Source organism: Hydractinia symbiolongicarpus, chromosome 5 (assembly GCF_029227915.1).
Source record: "Hydractinia symbiolongicarpus strain clone_291-10 chromosome 5, HSymV2.1, whole genome shotgun sequence".
In the NCBI taxonomy this organism is placed as follows: domain Eukaryota; kingdom Metazoa; phylum Cnidaria; class Hydrozoa; order Anthoathecata; family Hydractiniidae; genus Hydractinia; species Hydractinia symbiolongicarpus.
Window position 1 is genome coordinate 5,180,568 of NC_079879.1, and position 19,995 is coordinate 5,200,562.

Here is a 19,995-nt window from a genome sequence, read left to right on the forward strand (position 1 = left end):
AAAAATTGTTTTGTTTGTAAAAAGAATGTAAAATATAGATGTTCAAATTGTCGTTGCAGGTTGTATTGTTCCAAAGAGTGTCAATTGCAAGACAGAAATAACCACAAAGCTATATGTAATGCCATTAAGGAATTAGAATTAATGGAAAGAGAGAAACATTTTAAAAACTTATGTGTCTCAAAATTCCCCCATTTTCCCCAAAATGCCCAACAAACTTGTAAAGTTGATTGGAACACAACTCCCAGTGAATTGTGAAATAAACGATGTTTCTTATCGGGTTCTATGGGATACCAGTTCCATATAAAGCCTAATTAGTCAACGCTGGGCAGACAACCACGCGCCAAATGTAAATTTTGTACCTATTGAGGAATTCACGGAGCATGCAAATGGCATATCATTAAAAGCGCCAAATAATACGGAAGTGCATGTAGCCGGTGTTTTACCATTAAATGTGACAATCGCAGTGGCTGAGACAATTTCGATACCATTTTTAGTTACACCAACCCATATTGCGTTACCCGGATATAACATCGAGCACATTGTTTTAAACTCTGAGTTACAGTTGCCACCCTTATTAAATGCTGCACTGCTGTGTCTCAATAATAAAAAAGCGGTCATTGACCTGATTCAATATCAAAATGAACTCGGAGATATCCTAGGCGATGTTAAAATTAGAACCAAAATAATCCTACCACCCAACCACAGAGTTTCAGTAAAATGTAAAACCAAATTGTAATGGATGGAAAAGAATTAGCAATGTTGTTCGAGCTAAATGTCACTGGTGGTTTTTATAAGGAGTTATCATTCAGGGATTCGTTAGTGAGAGTAAAAAGAGGAAAAACCCAAATTGTCACAGTGTTTGTTGACAATCCTACGAACCGTAAAATAATTTTAAAAAAGGTGTTTCGATTGGTATCGTTAATCAGCTATCTGTTGTTATACCATTGAAAATTCCAGCTGAAACAGCAAAAGTCAGTGGTGTCACTGTTGAAGAAACAAAAAAAATCTAAAGGAAACAGATGAGCAATCAGAGTCTTGTCTACCAGATGTAGATTCGAATCATCTTCCCCCAAACTAAAAAGTACAAGTTGAAAATCTATTGCGTGAAATGTGTGACATTTTGGCAAAAACAGAATGATATTGGAAATATCTCAGACTTCAAAATGACGATCAAGTTAAAAGATGACAAGCCAATTGCCAAGTTATATCGAGCAATACCCAGACAATTGTATCAGAGGTAAAAGATTACATTGACAATTTACTATTAAATAACTTAATTCAAAAATCATACTCTTCTTATTCTAGCCCTATTGTCTGTGTTAGAAAAACGGATGGCAACCTTAGACTTTGCATTGATTATTGGGAATTAAACAAAAAAGCGGTTCCGGACAAATAACTCATACCCAGGGTGCAGGACATTTTTGATGGATTAGGAGGTCAGTCCTGGTTTACAACCCTTGACATGACTAAAGCCTATCATCAGGGTCTTATCGATGAGAACTCGGTCCATTTTACTGCATTTGCAACCCCCTGTGGCCCTTTATGAATGGCTAAGGGGTCATCTACAAAATTCGTAGCAATTCGTATCAAAAAAATTCGTATATGCTATACGAATTTTCTTTTGCCATACAGTAATAAAATTCGTATGAAATTTTTCTAAATTCGTATAAAATTCGTATGAGTTTTTAATTAAATTCGTATGAGTTTTAAATTAAATTCGTATGAGTTTAAAAAAATTCGTATGAGTTTTAAATTAAGTTTCCTATAAGTTTTAATTTAAATTCGTCTGAGTTAAATTCGTCTGAGTTAAATTCGTCTGAGTTAAATTCGTACGAGTTAAATTCGTACGAGTTTAACAAAAAATTCGTATGAGATTTTAATTAGATGCGTATGGTTTTAAAAAAAAGAAAATCGTTTGACATTGTATTAAATTCGTATATGAGTTTCAAAATAAAATATTTTTTTAGATCGCATTTTAAAAGTTTTAAAACGAAAAACGGCGATAGAAATGTTTTTTTAGATCGCATTTTAAAAGTTTAAAAACGACAAACGGCGATAGAAATGTTTTTTAGATTGCATGTTAAAAGTTTAAAAACGACAAACGGCGATAGAAATGTTTTTCTAGATCGCATTTTAAAAGTTTAAAAACGAAAAACAGCGATAGAAATGTTTTTTAGATCGCATGTTAAAAGTTTAAAAACGAAAAACGGCGATAGAAATGTTTTTTTAGATCGCATTTTAAAAGTTGAAAAACGAAAAACGGCGATAGAAATGTTTTTTTAGATCGCATTTTAAAAGTTGAAAAACGAAAAACGGCGATAGAAATGTTTTTTTAGATCGCATTTTAAAAGTTGAAAAACGAAAAACGGCGATAGAAATGTTTTTGTAGATCGCATTTTAAAAGTTTTAAAACGAAAAAACGGCGATAGAAATGTTTTTTTAGATCGCATTTTAAAAGTTTAAAAACGACAAACGGCGATAGAAATGTTTTTCTAGATCGCATTTTAAAAGTTTAAAAACGAAAAACAGCGATAGAAATGTGTTTTAGATCGCATGTTAAAAGTTGAAAAACGAAAAACGGCGATAGAAATGTTTCTTTAGATCGCATTTTAAAAGTTTAAAAACGATAAACGGCGATAGAAATGTTTTTTTAGATCGCATTTTAAAGTTGAAAAACGAAAAACGGCGATAGAAATGTTTTTTTAGATCACATTTTAAAAGTTTAAAAACGAAATATAATTCGTATGAAAATTCGTATAAAAGAGAATATAATTCGAATGACAATTCGTATGAAAGAAAATATAATTCGTATGACAATTCGTATGAAAATCGTATAAAATTCGTATTAGATTTTTAAAAATCGTATAACTATTTAACACTATACGAATTGTATACGATTTTTATACGAATTAAAAGCAATTAAATTCGTACGTATAAAATATCATACGAAATTTGTAGACAACCCCTAAGTATCCCTTTTGGTTTAACCTATGGTCCACCTGTGTTACAACGTTACATTAATGAATGTCTTGAGGGTTTAAGATATATTGTTGGTTCTGCATTATCTAGATGATGTATTATGTTATGGTAGAACTATTGAGGAACATCTTCAAAATGTCAGATCTGTCCTTCAATGAATGAAGGAAAAGGGAATTAAGTTTAAAGCAAACAAATGTATTTTCTTTAAACGAAAAGTTGTATATCTAGGATGTGTCATCAGTTCATATGGGTATCAAGCAGATCCAGCATCTAAGGAAGATATTGATAAACTTCAAAATCCACCATCTATAGTTGGAGATCTGAGGAGTTTACTGGGCTTCTTAGGTTATTACTGTGGTTTTATCAAAGACTATGCGAGAAAAGTCAAACCGTTATATGATCTACTCACAAGTGTAAATAAACAAGACAAAGGTGGAAAGAATTTAAAATGTAAAATAATTTGGACTGGTGAACACCAAGATGTTTTAGACATAATGGTAACAATTTTACAATCACCTGCAGTCATGGAATTTCTTGATTTCAATCTTCCTTTTATTGTACACTATGATGCTTCTCAGAAAGGTTTGGGTGCTGTATTATATCAAAAACAGGAGGGTAGGATGAAAGTTTTTTGTTATGCTTCCTGTTACCTAACCTAAAGTGAAAAGAATTACCATTTTCACAGTGGAAAACTGGAGTTTTTAACTTTAAAATGGGCAATCACCCAACGTTTTAAAGATTATCTTGGTTATGGACCCCTGTTTGAACTATATACGGATAATAATCCTGTAACTTATGTCATGACAACAGCAAAGGTCCATACCAAAGGTTAAAAATGGATATCAGACTTGGCAAATTACCAGTTTACTATAAAATATCGTAAGGGCAAATCAAGTTAATTTTGATTATATTGTAATTACCTGCACAAATTGTATAGAATTTTCTGACACTTCTTCAATTTTATCTGCAGCTATCTATATTTTATCATTACACCTGATAATGAAATATGCACAAACATCAATAACCTTGCTGGCCATATCGTAAGAATTTAGGCAGGCGTGCGGTAGATCACACGCCTCAAAAATTCTGTGCGTGCGATGCGCATGCGATCAAAAAAAAATTTTTTACAAAAACATTTTCTTTACCCCTGTACACCACACAGGGGCTGCTGTTTTGGCGTAAGGAACATACAAAGTGCAAGTTCCAACAATGTACGGCAAGGAATTTCAACCCGAATACGAAGAAGTCGTAAGCAGACTCGTTAATTAAACTTTGTTATTACTTGTGGGGCAAACAGATATTTAAATTAAATTACATTACGGAAAGTCGAACGGCCGCTAATAATAATATTTAATAAACCTTCGATGAATCATAAAAATTATTATCTAAAAGAATATTTCGTTATTAAAGAAGTTTTTTTTTCTTATTAATGATATTATCTTTTAGTTATTTTAACTTAAATAATGCTGAATTTCTTTTAAATTCTTCAAAAGGCGACCTTACAAAGATTAAAATACTGTTGCATTTTTTTATAAAATCATTAAAATAAAACTCGCAAAGCCTTAATATAGCCTGGTAGCTGGTAAATGGTAGCAATTAAATTGTGCGATCTATTGTGAGTTCAGTAAAAGAATAATTGTTTATTTTTAGAGTTCAGTAAAAGAATGATCGTTTATTTTTAAGGTTTATTTAATAAATGTTCTTGTTATAAATACAATAATTTTTAATTACAGCAACGTTTTGCGTGTGCGATGAATCGCACGCCTAAACAAATCTGCACGTGTGTGGGGGCGTGCGCGTGCGATCGCACGCCTCTCACGAAATGGCCTGACCTTGGTATTACCACAGACCTGGTCAAGAAAGCTGACCTTGTATCTGCTCAAGCCAAGGACACAGTCTTAAAAATTATATACGATGCTGTTAAAGCTGATACAAAATCTACAACATCAAATAAATTCCAACGAAAAACAAGAATAATGATCAAAGACTTCAAGAAATTCCAAATTAAAGATGGTGTATTAGTTTGAAATATAATCAATCATGGACACCACAGTGTATAAAGAGTTACACAGTAAAATGTCTCATCTTAGTTCAGAAAGAGTCCTAGAATTGGCTAGACAAAGATTTTATTGGTCCTGTATGGAAAAAGATACTACCTTTATTATACAGAAGCAGTGCCTCTGAATAAAAGACAAGAAACCAAACATTGCTGATAGAGCTCCACTAGTTCCAATCATTTTTACTAGACCCTTCAAAATGATCCCAATCGATTACCCCAAACTCAACAAATGTAGAATATGTTTTAATGATTTGCGACCATTTTACAAAATTTACCCAAGCATTTGGAACCAAAAGCAAACAGGCAAAAGCGCTGCTGATAAAGTCTTCAACGAATTTGTGTTAAAATTTGGTCTTCCAGAACGTCTTCATCTTGATCAAGGCAAAGAATTCAACAATGCTTTTTTGAAACGAATACATGAATTGTCAGGGGTGAAAGCTTCATGAACCACAGCACATACCATCCAATGGGTGATGAATAAGTCAAGAGAATGAATCGTACTTTTATTAATATGCTGAAAACCCTACCATCAGAAAGCAAGCACAATTGGAAGCAAGAATTGCCAAAAATCTACTGGCTTTGCACCTTTTTTTTAATGTTTGGCCGACATTCATGTTGGCCCATCGACCTAATGTTTGATCTAGATGATATTAAGAATGAGGAAACTTATTCAGAGTTTGTGAAGAAATGGAAAGAATCTTTACAATCTGAAATTTGAATTGCATCAAAATCTTCAAGATCTAGAAGGAATAGCTACAATAAAAAAACACATGGTAAAGAGATAAATAAAGGAGATAGAGTTTTAATAAGAAATTTGAGCCAACTAGGTGGCACAGGTAAACTTAGATCTCACTGGGAAGAGCATGTCCATGTAGTAAAATCAAAATCCATGGAAACTCCTGTGTTTGAAATTGTTCTTGCCATTAGAAATTCCAAAGAAGAAAAGTCACAGAGGCGTAACAAGTTCAGAGGGAAGAGAGGAAGGTACTGAGCAATTACATGAAGGTGATGAAGATGTACAATTAAATGAAAGGGTCGGAGATGGTCTTATATAAATATGATAGATATAATTTTCTTGAGCTCCTTAACGACATACCATGAAATAGAAGACCATACTATTTTTAGTATTTTTGAAAACAACTTTCTACCCTCAAAATTCGCAAAATTAGCTCTCAGGACATACACACAAAGTCATGTGGAAAAATCTCCAAAAAATGAATTTTCAAAGGCGATTGTGACATTAGAACAATATTTTTGATTGCTGCCACACAAGATCAAAATCAGCTGGGAAAACCAAGCTAGGCGAAAAAGTAGATACTTTTGTAATCGATGACTAGAGGTAGTTTATTTTGAAAGATGGATAGATTTATCTCATAATTTTTACTCTTTTTTTTTCTTATGGGAAAACTGGGAGGCAACAAGGAAAAGTATGAACGCTTGTGGAAGTCTAAATTCCAACCATGGAAATTTTTCGAAAATCTTCTTATATAAATTTTGCAGATACAATTATTCAAAAATTTCACAGGGACAAATTTTCGCGGATGGCTCCTTTCCAGATTAAAAAATTACTTGTAACAACAGGAGTACACAAAAATGGTTTTATGTATTCTGAAGAGCATCCTGAAAAGTAATATCTAGATATTTATAAATAAGTACAGATTCAGGCCTGGATTAATTTTGGTGTGCTATCTTTCGTTGACCCCCTCTGTCATGGCATGTTATAAAAAGTGCAATTTCCACAATTTTGCATAAAAATTTTTAATAATTGCTGGCATTAGTGTTTTCCATGGTGATTTAATTTAACCACAATTCATTATATACTGTTTTTGTTTTTGTTGTTGAATCTAAAATATTTGTCAAATAAATTTTTGCTTAGAGCTTTCATTGTCATGGCAGGCAACGTAGCTACCCTCTAGAAAAAAATATGTATTTTTGTTATATTTTTCTTTTTTGTGCACAAGTTTGCACAAGTCTTACAGGTTTCTTGTGTGTGATTTTACTGTTAACAAATAGTTAGGCCCTATTTTTTATAATAAAATATGGCTACCATTGCCTCCAGTACCCACAAAAAACTATATCCTGTTTTTTCTTAAACGTTTGTATACTGCAGCCGGATAATTTTGCCACTGGTATCGATGGTACTGATGTACTTAATTAAAAAAAAATGTGTTAGTACTTGGCATTTGCTGGCATAATTATGTCAGCAAATGCCAAGTACCAATGTAAATATTTACAAAGGCTAACATTTACAAAGTCAAGCCAATAAAAATAAAAATGGCACTGCAACAACATACTTATAAAACAAAATTATGTTGTTACGTTTATTTTAAGTAGTTCATATGCTACATACAAATCTTGCTTAAGATAATTTTTGTTGATAATAATAACATCTGTTATTTCTTTTTACTTTGTAGGTAGTTTGATAAAAATGCTACGAGTGTTGTCTAAGAACTGCTTATCGTTACTACCAAGAATTAAGTACACCTCACTTTATTCTACTGAGAATATTTATGTAATTAAACCAGAGCGGTTACAAGAAATAGCTAAATCTCCAAGTGGGTGGGTCCAACGAGCTAACCCACCACCAGAGTTACCATTTGATATTGACAGGTCCAGAACAAACAATCTACCAGTGTATGTTAATTATAAATCAGGTGGTTCAAAAGTTGTTACAACTATACGAAAAGTTCGTGGAGACTTAAAAGAACTTGAGAAGTGTGTGCGTAGTAGATTAGGTGATGACCTTCACTATCAGATAAATGAACTTACCAGCCAACTTCACATCAAAGGTGATCACAAAGACCAAGTCAAGAGATTGCTAAAGGAATTGGGATTTTAAACATTTGTGTTAGAAGTGCATTAATAAAAGCTAATGTGCATATACACATTTATTTTGAATTAAATTTAGAACTTGAAGTGTTTAGTGTTGTATAAGGGAACTTAACACAAAGTGTTATTTTTAAATGTTATAGAGGACAAAAAGTTTACTTATCAAGTCTTTTTTTAAAAAAATCTACTTTCTTTCTTACATGTTTGGCTTCAAAGATTTTTATTTGGGCTTCATTATTGTGAATGTATTAAGTTGGTTGTTATAAATTTACTTTTGAATAGCTTGTAAAGTTACCAAATTTAAATATTTTTTACAGTTTCACTTTACTACTGATAATATGCCTTTAGGAGACTTTTCTATATTGAGTTTTTTTATTATTCTATCTTCTTATTATAGCAAACTTGTTTTTTAGACTTCTTAGTTAATTCCAATGATGTTTGATCTATATTCAAATTGGAGGGTGAGACAAACAAAAAACAAATCACTCTTGCTTATTTTAAATTCAATTTTTGGTCTTACAATGTGTATCCTCTAAAGTTTCTCGTACTTCTTAAATTTATCAGTCTTCCACAATAACTCCATCTGCATATGTTAGTTGTCAAATTTATTGTCAACATCATTGCTTAACACAATAATGTGGCAACCCCTGTAGCACATTAGTGTCACCCCTGTTAGTGACAATTAAGCTTATTTTAAGTTCCATCATGTGAATACTGTGTGATCGTTGGACTAATATGCTAAACTAGTAGTCAGACTATAAAAAGGTCTCTGGGAATTCAACCATCATATTTCCCACATTAAAATTTTGTGCATCTTTAACACTCTCTAATCAATGTTTAGTTTTGATGCACAAGCAGCCAAAATTTGTGACGTTGATTGGCAATATACCAAGGCTTGTTTGTATAACGATTAATAAGGTTTGTTTTTCTGGAAATTCTGCATAATCCAGTGGGAATTTTTAAATGACAAAGTACATATACTTTTGATATGTGTTTTCAATTTATTTCAGAATATGAATATTGCTGTCAATGCATATAAAAGAATTTTATTTAATCCTGCAAGAATACTGTTTCAACCTGCAAAATTTATTTACCAACCTCCTCCTAATTCTGATGCGGTACTGGTTCGAGAAGATGCTGTTTTAAAATCAATAGTTTTACATGACAAATCTTATCCAATAAAACTGGAGCGATTAGAAGAGATAGCAAACTCACCAACTGGCTGGGTTCATCGGATGGTTCCTCCACCACAGCTATCTTTTAACATCAAAAGAAACAAGAGAAACAGATTTGATATAGACATTCATCGTAAGCACAGAGGAAGATTAGTTTATACTGTCTTACGCAACATTGATGGAAATATTCAGGATTTGGAAGGATGTCTTCGGTGGAGATTAGGTCCTGGGTATTATGTAGTAAATGGAAGGACGCGTGTTATAGTTGTAGCTGGATTTCATAAACGAGCTATTTCAACTTTACTTCAAGCCTTAGGCTTTTAGATATAATGTGTACCATTAATTTTACTTAATGTTGCTATTTGGTTACGTCTGTTTTATAATATAAGTACTCTCAGATTATGTTTAAACCTCGTTCCGTTTCTTCAGGTTTGTCTGTATTCATCTATTATGATATACATGTTTTTTATAAGAACTAGTAAATTTCGATTTCTCGATGAATGTTCCTCTTTTTCAGGGTTCTAATTAGCAGCTCGCAATTCGCAATTTGCGAATCGAAATAGCATTTTTGCGAATCACTTTGCAAAGAAAAAGATAAAATTGTGAATCGATCGTCTTTTTAAAGTTTAAGAACGAAGAACGGCGATAGAAATGCTGCTTTAGATTGCATTTTTAAAGTTTAAAAACGAAGAACGGCGATAGAAATGCTTTTTTAGATTCTGTTTCTAAAATTTAAGAACGAAGAAAGGTGATAGAATGCTTTTTTAGATCACATTTTTAAAATTTAAGAACAGAAACCGGCAATAAAAATGCTTTTTTAGATCGCATTTTAAAAACTTAAGAACGAAGAACGGCGATAGAAAAATGGTAATTGATCTAAGGTGTTCCCAGGCCACATCTAGATGGTGGATTACTTCGTTACAGAGTGCTGAAGTTTTTATGAACTGACTTTATTTTTCTAATTCGAACCTTGAACATTTTCAACATGAGCAAGGAAATTCTTTGTTTTTTTAAATTTTGTTTTCTTTATCTATAATGATGCAGTTCATGTACAATCTCGGACAAAAATATTAAGACAAAGGCAGTTTTTTCCTGATTTCAGCTAAAAAAAGGTTATGTTGTGTTTATTTGCCTTTATTTTTTTCTGGGAAGCAATAACGCATTGATAGTAATTTTAGGAGATTTACTAGGCACTAATAAGAAAATTAATGCAAATGCCCGTAGCAACTTATAAAAAATATTTATTGTGATTTAGGACATATGTTAATTTAATAAGAAATGGTTCATTGAAAACCAGTTTTGCTGCCCTGCAGGCTTCCTTATATGTGAATGATCCGTAGGCGGATGATACTAATTTTTTTCTTTGTCAGTCACACCAGGAGAACAAAGCTTGCGTTTGTGTGTTAGCTTTGCAGTTGCTAGGAAACTATATTTTTAAACTGTAATTACAGGTTTTATATTACGTAGTAGCTTTTTTAATATCCTGGATATCTATGTTACACTTTAACAATTTAAATAAAGTAAATAAAATTTTGTTTAGTTAACATACAAAATGGTGCGCAAACTCAAATATCATGAACAAAAGTTACTGAAGAAAGTTGATTTCATCGACTGGAAAAGTGACAGTGTGTTAAGAGAAAACAAAATTCTTCGAAAATACCACATACAAAAGAGAGAAGACTATACAAAATATAACAAACTTTGTGGATCTATCCATCAACTTTCAACAAAAATTAGAGAGTTGAATCCCAAAGATCCTGTCAGAATCGAATCTACATACAAACTTTTGCAAAAGCTTTACAATTTGGGTTTGATCACAGATTCAAAAGATTTCTCCTTGGTAAACAAAGTAACTGCATCTGCATTTTGCAGGAGAAGACTTCCAGTTGTTATGGTGAGATTAAAAATGGCAGAACAAATCAAGAATGCTGTTAAGTATATTGAGCAAGGTCATGTTCGCGTAGGTCCTGAAGTTATTCAGGATCCTGCCTTCTTGGTTGTAAGAAATATGGAGGATTATGTAACTTGGGTAGATAGCTCAAAGATTAAGCAGCATATATTGGAATATAACGATATGAGGGATGACTTCGATACTTTGTAAACATTGCTATCAAATAATTACATTTTTACTTGAATAACTTTCTTGTTTGTTGTTTTTTTGTTGTTTTTTTGTTGTTTTTTATGGATAATTTACTGCACAAATGGGTTGTTGTCGGAGAATAACAATACTGATTTATCAGTGTGATTAGTGTAGATTTTTGCTGAGTGTTATGTCTAACATGTGTGTATGTAACTCTTTTCCATCGTGAGAGTATTTCTGTTTAAAACACTTTGTGGTAATGAATTGGAGTTTTATCTTTACAGTGCATCACTATTGTGTCTGTTTTTCTGTCAGCCCTTAAATTCATGTTGCCACCATGTTTACGTTGAGGGAATTGCCATTCCACATTGAATTTCGTAGAGGATAGGTTACTTGATACACTATTGTGAGTTTAGAGTTTTGTGAAGCAACATTATTTACTATTGTTTTGCACTAAGTTTGTGCAGACAAAAAAATCATTTCGCTGAACTATGATACCCATCTTATGTGTTCTATTGTTAAATTGGTTTGTTTTTTAGATTTGCACAATATCCTACATTTTTCTTTGTAACAATATTTTGTTTTTTATATTATAAAGATGGAAAAAGTTGTGCATTATTTTAAAAAACCTGGTTTATCCACTAACAATGATGACTTGTTGATATCAAAGGTAAAGGCTTTGCACAAAGAGATTGATATTTCTGTAGAAACAGAATTATGTTACAATGTTTCTATAAATTCAATTTTATCTGAAACCGATAAAAACAAATTGGTTTTCCTTTTATCGGAATGTTTTCAAGAGGGAAATCTTTCAGAAGAATCATGGTTAGAGAATAGCAACAATTGTATCTTAGAATTTGGTCCAAGGCTAAACTTTGCTACTTCGTTTTCAACTAATGCTGTGTCAATTTGTCATGGTATTGGTTTGAAGCAGATTTCAAGAATAGAATTATCGCGTCGGTATGCCTTAAAAATAAGTGACATAAATAAATCATATGATAAAGTTATAAGAGACATTTCAGGACTTCTTCATGATAAAATGACAGAAATGAGATACAAAAAAAGCCTAGAATCATTTTCCATCAATATAGATCCTGAGGAAGTGTATGAAATTAACATTATGAATGAAGGAAAAAAGGCACTGGAGTGTGCAAACACAAAAATGGGTTTAGCTTTAGATAAATGGGATTTAGACTATTATACAAATTTATTTAAGAACAAGTTAAAACGCAACCCAACAAATGTGGAATGTTTTGATCTTGCTCAATCAAACAGTGAACATTGTCGACATTGGTTTTTTAAAGGAAAAATGATAATTGATGGTGAAGAAATGAATAAATGTTTAATGGAATTAGTATGTGAGACACAGAAAACAACTAATGACAATAACATAATTAAATTTTCAGACAATAGCAGGTAGTGTACAGTGTTTTTCATATTCTTAAAACATTTTTGTTTGCTAATTGATCAGTTTGATTGGTTGTGTATGCATGCTTTTTAATCATTTCAATTCAGATAAATTCATTTGCAATATGAGTTCATCTTCCATACTCAAGCACTCTTTCTTTTAGTGCCATTAAAGGCTACAAAATTTCAACACTGATTCCTGAGGACCCCACATCAGCAAGTTCATACAAGAAGAGCAATATATTACGTCATATCTTATTAACTGCTGAAACTCATAACTTTCCAACTGGTATATCATGCATGAAAAACAATTCTTTGTTTTTTTGTTTTGTTTCAGAAACTTATTTTTATTGTTTGTTTCAGGTGTGGCTCCATTCCCGGGTGCTACCACCGGTACAGGTGGGAGAATTAGAGACACTCACGCAGCTGGTATAGGTTCTCATGTAGTTGCTGGGACTGCAGGATATTGCTTTGGAAATCTTCATATCTCTGGTTAGTAGTAGAAATGAGTAACAAAGAACCAATGTTGTTAGTTGGTAGTTGCTGTAGCTCTTACTCAAGAAATTTGCTTTTTAATTTCAGGATATGACTTGCCTTGGGAAGAGAACTTTGAATATCCTCACAATTTTGCGTTGCCCTTAGAAGTAGCAATAGAGGCAAGTAATGGTGCTTCAGATTATGGAAATAAGTTTGGTGAGCCTGTTATTTGTGGTTTTGCTCGTTCATTTGGTATGTTACTACCAGATGGTGAAAGAAGGGAGTGGATTAAACCAATCATGTTCAGTGGTGGCATTGGTTCTATTGATAATGATCACGTAATGAAGAAGCATCCACAAATTGGTAATTTTTTAATAGTTTGTTCCGAAGTAAATTCAAAATCTTCTAAACGGCCTAAATTGAAACCTTACAATTTTTCAGGACAGTTTTTTTATCTGATCAGCTAAAACTTTAAACTAGAATTACTTATTATGGTTATACAAGTGAGAAAATGAATTGGTTTAGTCAGTTAGGAAATAGAGGAAAACTGGTAAGGGAATACTACAGAGTATTATTACTTTTGTGAAGCTAGAGTAAAACCTAGACAGTCGAGGTTGAAGTTTAAAGTTGTGCTAGCATCAAAAGTGAATTTCAAATAAATAAAAACCCTTGTTAATAACTTATCAATTAATTTTTACATTTATTTTCTTTAATTCATTCTGCACTGTTTTGATTAAAGTCACTTGTTTGTATATGAATTTTTGGTGTTTTTTAAGGTATGAAAGTTTTGAAAGTTGGAGGTCCTGTGTATCGTATTGGTGTTGGTGGAGGAGCAGCTTCGTCAATACAAGTTCAAGGTGATAACGCGGAGGAGTTGGATTTTGGTGCTGTACAACGTGGAGATGCTGAAATGGAACAAAAATTAAATCGACTTATCAGAGCTTGTATCGAAATGCGAGAAAACAATCCGATATGTAGTATACATGACCAAGGTGCAGGTGGAAACGGTACTATTTGTTGTTTGTATTTTATTTGCATTTTCCACTTTAGTATCCCTCTGAATTTTAATTTGCTATCTCTGAATTTACTTTCTTTGATATGTGACATTATCATAGAAAATGTAACAAAAATTAGCTGAAAACTTCAAAGTTATAGTAAGTTGCAACAAATTGTAAAGCTTTTGTGTTTCATCTCATTCACCAGGTCATCAAAACAAGGTTAAGCTAAAGATAAAATTCAATTACCATGATGACTTACCAATCTGATAATTCTGAATATAATTTTGGTATAAGATAGAAATCCACTTGAATATCTATTTTTTCAAGACATCCTTTTAATAATTTAAAGGAGTTTTGACCTCCAGTTTGTAATTCATAAAAAAAATCTGCATTTTAATTAGTAAATGTCTTGGAGGATAAATATCTTCTACATTCTGATTAGGAAATGTGTTAAAGGAGATTTGTGAACCTGCTGGTGCATTGATCAAGGTGAGCCAGTTTCAACTTGCTGATCCTACATTATCGGTGCTGGAGATATGGGGTGCAGAATACCAAGAAAGTGATGCTATCTTAATCGAAGAGAAAAATGTTGATATTTTGAAGAAGATTGGCGAAAGAGAAAAAGTAGAGGTGTCATTTGTGGGCGATATAACAGGTGACTTCTTATACTAAATGACGTTGTTTAAGTGACAGTCCAGGTTGCTTACTTCTACCGCATAGAGTTTATATCTGGGTGTGGTAATATTAGATTTTTATAATCAACTCTATTTTCTGAAGATGGTATGTTTGATTATATGTTTTACTTTTTTTATTGTATATTTAAACAGAATTTCCAGTCGATCTTCTTGCTTTTTTTAACAATGTTTCCGAAAGTAAAGATGGTACTTCTGTGTCTGATTGTCAAGACAGTAAAATTGAAATTAAATAACTTCTGTACATTTTGATTGGATTTAAATAACTTCTTTACATTTTGATTGGATATTTGTTGTAGTTGTTTTCTTCAATTGTTTTTACACCGAAATTTTTGATATTTAAAACGAGACTATTTTTTGACATCTGCAAAATGGCAAACATTCAAAATTCAGGGCAAGTATTAGTTTTGGATCCACATGGTAGAATACAGTAACATTGAGTTTTTAACATATTGTTTTTTTCTTACATAGCTGTTGTTGTTTTGTTCTATTTGATCTCTTTGTTTCTCATGTGACAAAATTTCGAACATATTGCTGTTTTTAAAAGACGTAGTTTTTTTAAAATAACTGCTCTATTTTAAGGTGATGGGAAAGTCATATTAGAAGACACAAGAAGTTGTAAGGATGAAAAGAATTATGATAAGGAGATGATAATATCTAAAGCAGTTGATTTGCCGCTTGATGTTGTTCTTGGAAAGATGCCTCCCAAAGTAAAACATTTATTTCCTACCGCATAATTCAAATTAGCACCCAGGGTGCTAATTAATTTTATACATGGGTGTTTAATCTGCGATGAGTGCTTAAAAATTGGGCGATTATAAATTTATCTAAATTGTTAAAAAAAATGTGCGTGCTTTAGTTTTTTTTACGAAGTATAAACAAAATGTAGCAACAGTTTTCGAAATAATCACAATTCATTCAACACAAAAAGAAGTTCCGCAATGTTAACATCAACATTGTAAGTCCAATAATACATTTTCAAAAACAATTTGTTGCTTTCCGTCAAATATTGTTTCTACCAAAGTTGCTGAGAAGTTCTGCGAATTTTAAAACAAATGCTTATAAAGTAGTTACTTCTAATTTTATGCTTAAACGTTGTTGTTTTTTTAATGTGTCCAACATCTGGATGTAGCATCTATACAGCTGACGTTTTCATTGTTATGCTTTATCATCTTTTTAGACCTACCATTTAAACAGAATAAAGAAAGCACTCTCGCCAGTGTGTTTACAGCCTGCTCTCACTGTGCGCGATGCGTTGGAAAGAGTTTTAAGACTACCATCGGTGGCAAGCAAAAGATATCTAACAAACAAGGTATTTTTTATCTTTGTTGCTTAACTCACATCCGTTAAATTTTGTTTGAAAAGTTTTCAAGTTATTAAAACACCTATTAAAAAGTAATTTCTCTTTGTTAGCTTTACAACGGTTCTTGTAGTCACATCGCCGACAATGTTAACGTGGGCGCTATCAACTATCAATTTCTGTCCATAATTTGATAAGATATTTAATTCACCTTTCTCTTTAAGGTTGATCGTTCAGTAACAGGCCTTATTGCACAGCAACAATGTGTTGGACCACTTCACACTCCTTTAGCTGATGTTGCTGTTACGGCGTTGTCACATTTTGACACTGTTGGAGCTGCTACGTCCATCGGAGAACAACCTATTAAAATGTTGGTCGATGAAAAGAAAGGTGCAAGACTGACGGTTGCCGAGGCTTTTACAAATTTGATGTTCGCCAGTATTACAGATATTAGAGTATGTTGGTTTCTGTGTATTGTTTTGTTTTCTAAAAATGTGTGGCTTTTAATAATCTACTTCTCTTTATCCTAGGATGTGAAATGTAGTGCAAACTGGATGTGGCCTGCTAAGCTAAATGGAGAAGGAGCTCGTATGTTTGACGCCTGTAAAGCCATGTCGGATTTGCTCTCCTCCCTTGGTGCTGCAGTAGATGGGGGAAAGGATTCTTTGAGTATGGCAGCTCGTGTAGAAAAAGATGTTGTGAAGGCTCCAGGGGCTCTTGTTATGTCGTTATATGCACCTTGTCCTGACATTAGAAAGACCGTAACCCCTGATCTAAAGTGTTCTGGAAATTCTTTAATTTATGTGAAAATGTCAGGAAATGAATCCTGGAAGGTCGGAGGGTCAGCCTTAGCACAAGTGTTTAATCAAATTGGAGATGATGTACCTGATATCGACGATAGTGAGGTAAGTTTATTTTTATCATTCATCGTTCTCTTCACCTTTTTTGTTTGTTTTCACATATTTTTTTTATTTTAAAGTTGTTTGCTCGCTCATTTAATGCAATCCAATCACTGGTCGACAAAGAATTGTTGGAATCTGGTCACGATGTATCAGACGGAGGTTTGGTAACAACATTGCTCGAGATGTCATTTGCAGGCAATCTAGGTTTCAGCGTGCAACTCAATGAGATGATGATGAAATCAAACGACAATGTCATGCATGTGTTATTTGCTGAAGAGCCTGGTGCTATTCTCGAAGTTTCTGAAAAGCATATTAATACAGTGTTGGTAAAATTAAAAGACAGCCATGTTCCATGCTTTAAAATAGGCCACGTTACAGAAACTGGTGAGGTCGTTCTCACGGTATGTGATAAAACTATCCTCAGAGATAAGGTTAGTTTATTGCGTAGCGTTTGGGAAGAAACAAGTTTTCAATTAGAATATTTACAATGCAATCCGGCATGTGTGAAAGAAGAAGAAGACGGGTTAAAAGATAGACGTGCGCCTGTTTATCAGATTTCGTTTGTTCCAAAACCCGCAGTGCTGATAGACAGTTTATTATACCGTCCAAAAGTAGCAGTGTTGAGAGAGGAGGGGAGTAACGGAGACAGAGAAATGGCGTCGAGTTTGTACATGGCTGGCTTTAATGGGTTTGATGTTAACATGCAAGATTTGTGTGGAGGATGCATTGATTTCAATGCTTTCCAGGGCCTGGTTTTTGTTGGTGGATTTAGCTATGCGGATGTGTTCGGTTCGGCGAAAGGTTGGGCAGCTTCATGTAGGTTTAATGCAGTAGCGCAAAAGCAGTTGGAAGCGTTTCGGCAACGAGATGATACATTCAGCTTAGGTGTTTGTAATGGATGCCAACTAATGAGTTTACTTGGTTGGGTCGGCGGAAAAGACGGCGAGGTGGAACAGACCACTTGTTTTACCCATAATTTATCTGGACGCTTTGAGTCGCGTTTTGTTAATGTTAAAATTACGGAGAGTCCGTCCATCATGTTAAAGGGGATGGAAGGCTCAGTCATGGGTGTTTGGGTGGCACATGGAGAGGGAAGAATGCAAGCACAATCTGAAGAGCATCTTGCGCATTTACTGGGCAACAACTTAGCACCCATTCGTTATGTAAATGAACTTGGTGAGGTAACGCAACGGTATCCATTAAACCCGAACGGCTCATTGAACGGTATTGCTGGATTATGTTCGTCAGATGGTCGCCACTTGGCAATGATGCCGCATCCTGAAAGATGCACATTAATGTGGCAGTGGCCATGGTTACCCAAGAAATTTGATTCGTCTGCTTCACCATGGTTACAAATGTTTCATAATGCATTCGAGTGGTGTACAGAAAATAAAAAAGGAACATAAAAAAGAAAAATATTTTTAGAAAAATGAAAAATGTTTTAAAAATTTCTTACAGTTCATATTTTTTTAAATTTTCAAGGTTATAATTTTTATATTAGAGATATTCTTATTTGCTCATTTTTTTCCTATTCTTTGCAAACTTCAAATAGAATTTTTATATCGAGATTTTGTAGTATTGTTTCTTACTCAAAATTTCTTACTGAAAACACGTTTGTTGTTTACATACGGGAGAGATTATGGGTACTTTGAACTGGTATATTGCGAAATATTTGAAATGAAATATGATGAACTGTCAGCAATCCAACTAAACAGGTCTATAAGATGGCTTTACAATTTTTTAAAAAAATCTGCTTTAAAGTTAAGTTTCAACCTAACCGAATCCGATGTTGGTGTGTTCGTTCGCACATCAAGTTTCTTTAAAATGAAAGTGCTTATTTAGTTGCCAGCAGAAAAGTGCAAATGGAAATTGAGAACAAACGATGGTGCATGTTTCATAAAACTTAAATAGGGAATGATACGAAGACGGAGTTGTGATCTATAATACGCAAAAATAATACGTAATTGCGAAAGCTTTATTGGTGAGACGCAAAATTCTTCTGAAACATATTTTTACCTATTGCAAAGCATGCGAACCAGTAACTGTTCAATTGAAACAAAAAATTACATTTTTTCTTTTAGGGACACATGACGTAAGGTTGGCCGCTGAATGCTAATTAAAAAATTGTTAAGTTTGACAAAAGTTAACAAAAATTTTTATGGCTTTTTTTTCCGTACGCGTTTAAACATACTGATAAATTCAAGCTCGTCCATTTGTTAGGCTTTTTATATTTAGGCGCCCTGAAGAAGGGCCTCCTAAATGTAAAAGGCCGTCCAAATATAAACAGCCTAACAAGTCCTAGGGACGAGGTTGTTGAGAATTGAATTTCTTGTGTTGAGAAAAGACGAACTGGACAGCGAATTTTACCCAAAGAAACACTTACTGGGAGAACTTTTTGTGATATTTGGTGGATATTGTAAAAGTCGGTGAAAGAATTATTTTATGGCCTTTGGTGCGAAATTAATACTTTTACTGTCGACCACGAATAAAAATTTTTTTAGGTACCTACTTTGTGCTGTGGTGTTTTTTTTTGTAACATAACATACTCTAGAAAAATGTCATGTGAAGAAAGATTGTAAGGAATGAGACATCAAATCAATTAATTTAAAGCTCTTTTAAAAAATTCGATGCCAGATAAAAAAATTGATATTTTTTTTTAATTTAAAAAAATTCAACGAGCAGAACTGCGAAGACAAATGGCAGGCCTCCTAACCGCGAAAATTTCTCCCTTTTAAGGATTTCTCCCCAAAGTGCATCTTTTGTGGGGCGAAATATTTCATGATAATTTTTTTAGTTTATTTCAATAGAATTCTCTAATTTCAAACAATCTGACATAGGCAACTGTATTTTTTAACGTGTCAGAAGACCTTGGCAACAACAAGGGTTCACCCGGTCCCGTAACTTCCAGCATGTGTAGCCTAGGGGTAAAAGAACCACAGGAAAGCGGAAATTCAGACTGCCCTGCTTGATGTAAATAAATGGCAGAGCAGATGCGCGCAAGTAACAAAAGTAATATATTCTTTTTTGAACCTTTCAAATAATATTTGTAGTGTTTTCTAGGTAGCAAAGGACTATTGATTGCTTTCGATGTAATTAA

General features: G+C 33.1%; 3 protein-coding genes across 4 annotated transcripts in view; all 3 read left to right on the forward strand.

The window, feature by feature from the left end:
- Positions 1 to 4,416: 4,416 nt before the first annotated feature.
- LOC130644336 (microtubule-associated protein 9-like) overlaps positions 4,417 to 19,995 on the forward strand; it is a 28,078-nt gene continuing 12,499 nt past the window's right edge. The window contains exon 1 of the mRNA XM_057449892.1: positions 4,417 to 4,662. The gene's annotated coding sequence lies outside the window, so the exon portion shown is untranslated. The remainder of the gene's footprint in view (positions 4,663 to 19,995) is intronic.
- Positions 7,880 to 11,180, forward strand: LOC130644341 (uncharacterized). 2 transcript variants are annotated; one of them, XM_057449903.1, is made up of 2 exons: positions 7,880 to 8,785; positions 8,878 to 11,180. In XM_057449903.1, the coding sequence occupies exon 2, from the start codon at positions 10,595 to 10,597 to the stop codon at positions 11,141 to 11,143; it is 549 nt and encodes a 182-aa protein (XP_057305886.1). In that variant the 5' UTR covers positions 7,880 to 8,785; positions 8,878 to 10,594; the 3' UTR covers positions 11,144 to 11,180. The 2 variants fall into 2 exon arrangements, with proteins under 2 accessions (XP_057305886.1, XP_057305885.1); XM_057449902.1 differs by having other exon boundaries at positions 8,878 to 10,582.
- LOC130644335 (phosphoribosylformylglycinamidine synthase-like) lies at positions 11,528 to 18,466 on the forward strand. Its single transcript, XM_057449891.1, has 11 exons — positions 11,528 to 12,538; positions 12,694 to 12,818; positions 12,893 to 13,021; positions 13,112 to 13,369; positions 13,783 to 14,013; positions 14,447 to 14,659; positions 15,279 to 15,406; positions 15,877 to 16,008; positions 16,221 to 16,451; positions 16,527 to 16,901; positions 16,976 to 18,466. Exons 1-11 carry the CDS (start codon positions 11,721 to 11,723, stop codon positions 18,302 to 18,304), a joined length of 3,969 nt encoding a protein of 1,322 aa, XP_057305874.1. The 5' UTR covers positions 11,528 to 11,720; the 3' UTR covers positions 18,305 to 18,466.

Excerpts from the sequence above, each read along its gene's own strand:
- LOC130644341 (XM_057449902.1), top strand. The coding sequence starts at position 8,714 with ATGCACAAGCAGCCAAAATTTGTGACGTTGATTGGCAATATACCAAGG. Across the intron at positions 8,786-8,877 it reads TTTGTATAACGATTAATAAG|AATATGAATATTGCTGTCAA; the intron begins GTTTGTTTTTCT and ends AATTTATTTCAG.
- LOC130644335 (XM_057449891.1), top strand. The coding sequence starts at position 11,721 with ATGGAAAAAGTTGTGCATTATTTTAAAAAACCTGGTTTATCCACTAAC. Across the intron at positions 13,022-13,111 it reads TGGAAATCTTCATATCTCTG|GATATGACTTGCCTTGGGAA; the intron begins GTTAGTAGTAGA and ends TTTTAATTTCAG. Across the intron at positions 13,370-13,782 it reads GAAGAAGCATCCACAAATTG|GTATGAAAGTTTTGAAAGTT; the intron begins GTAATTTTTTAA and ends GTGTTTTTTAAG.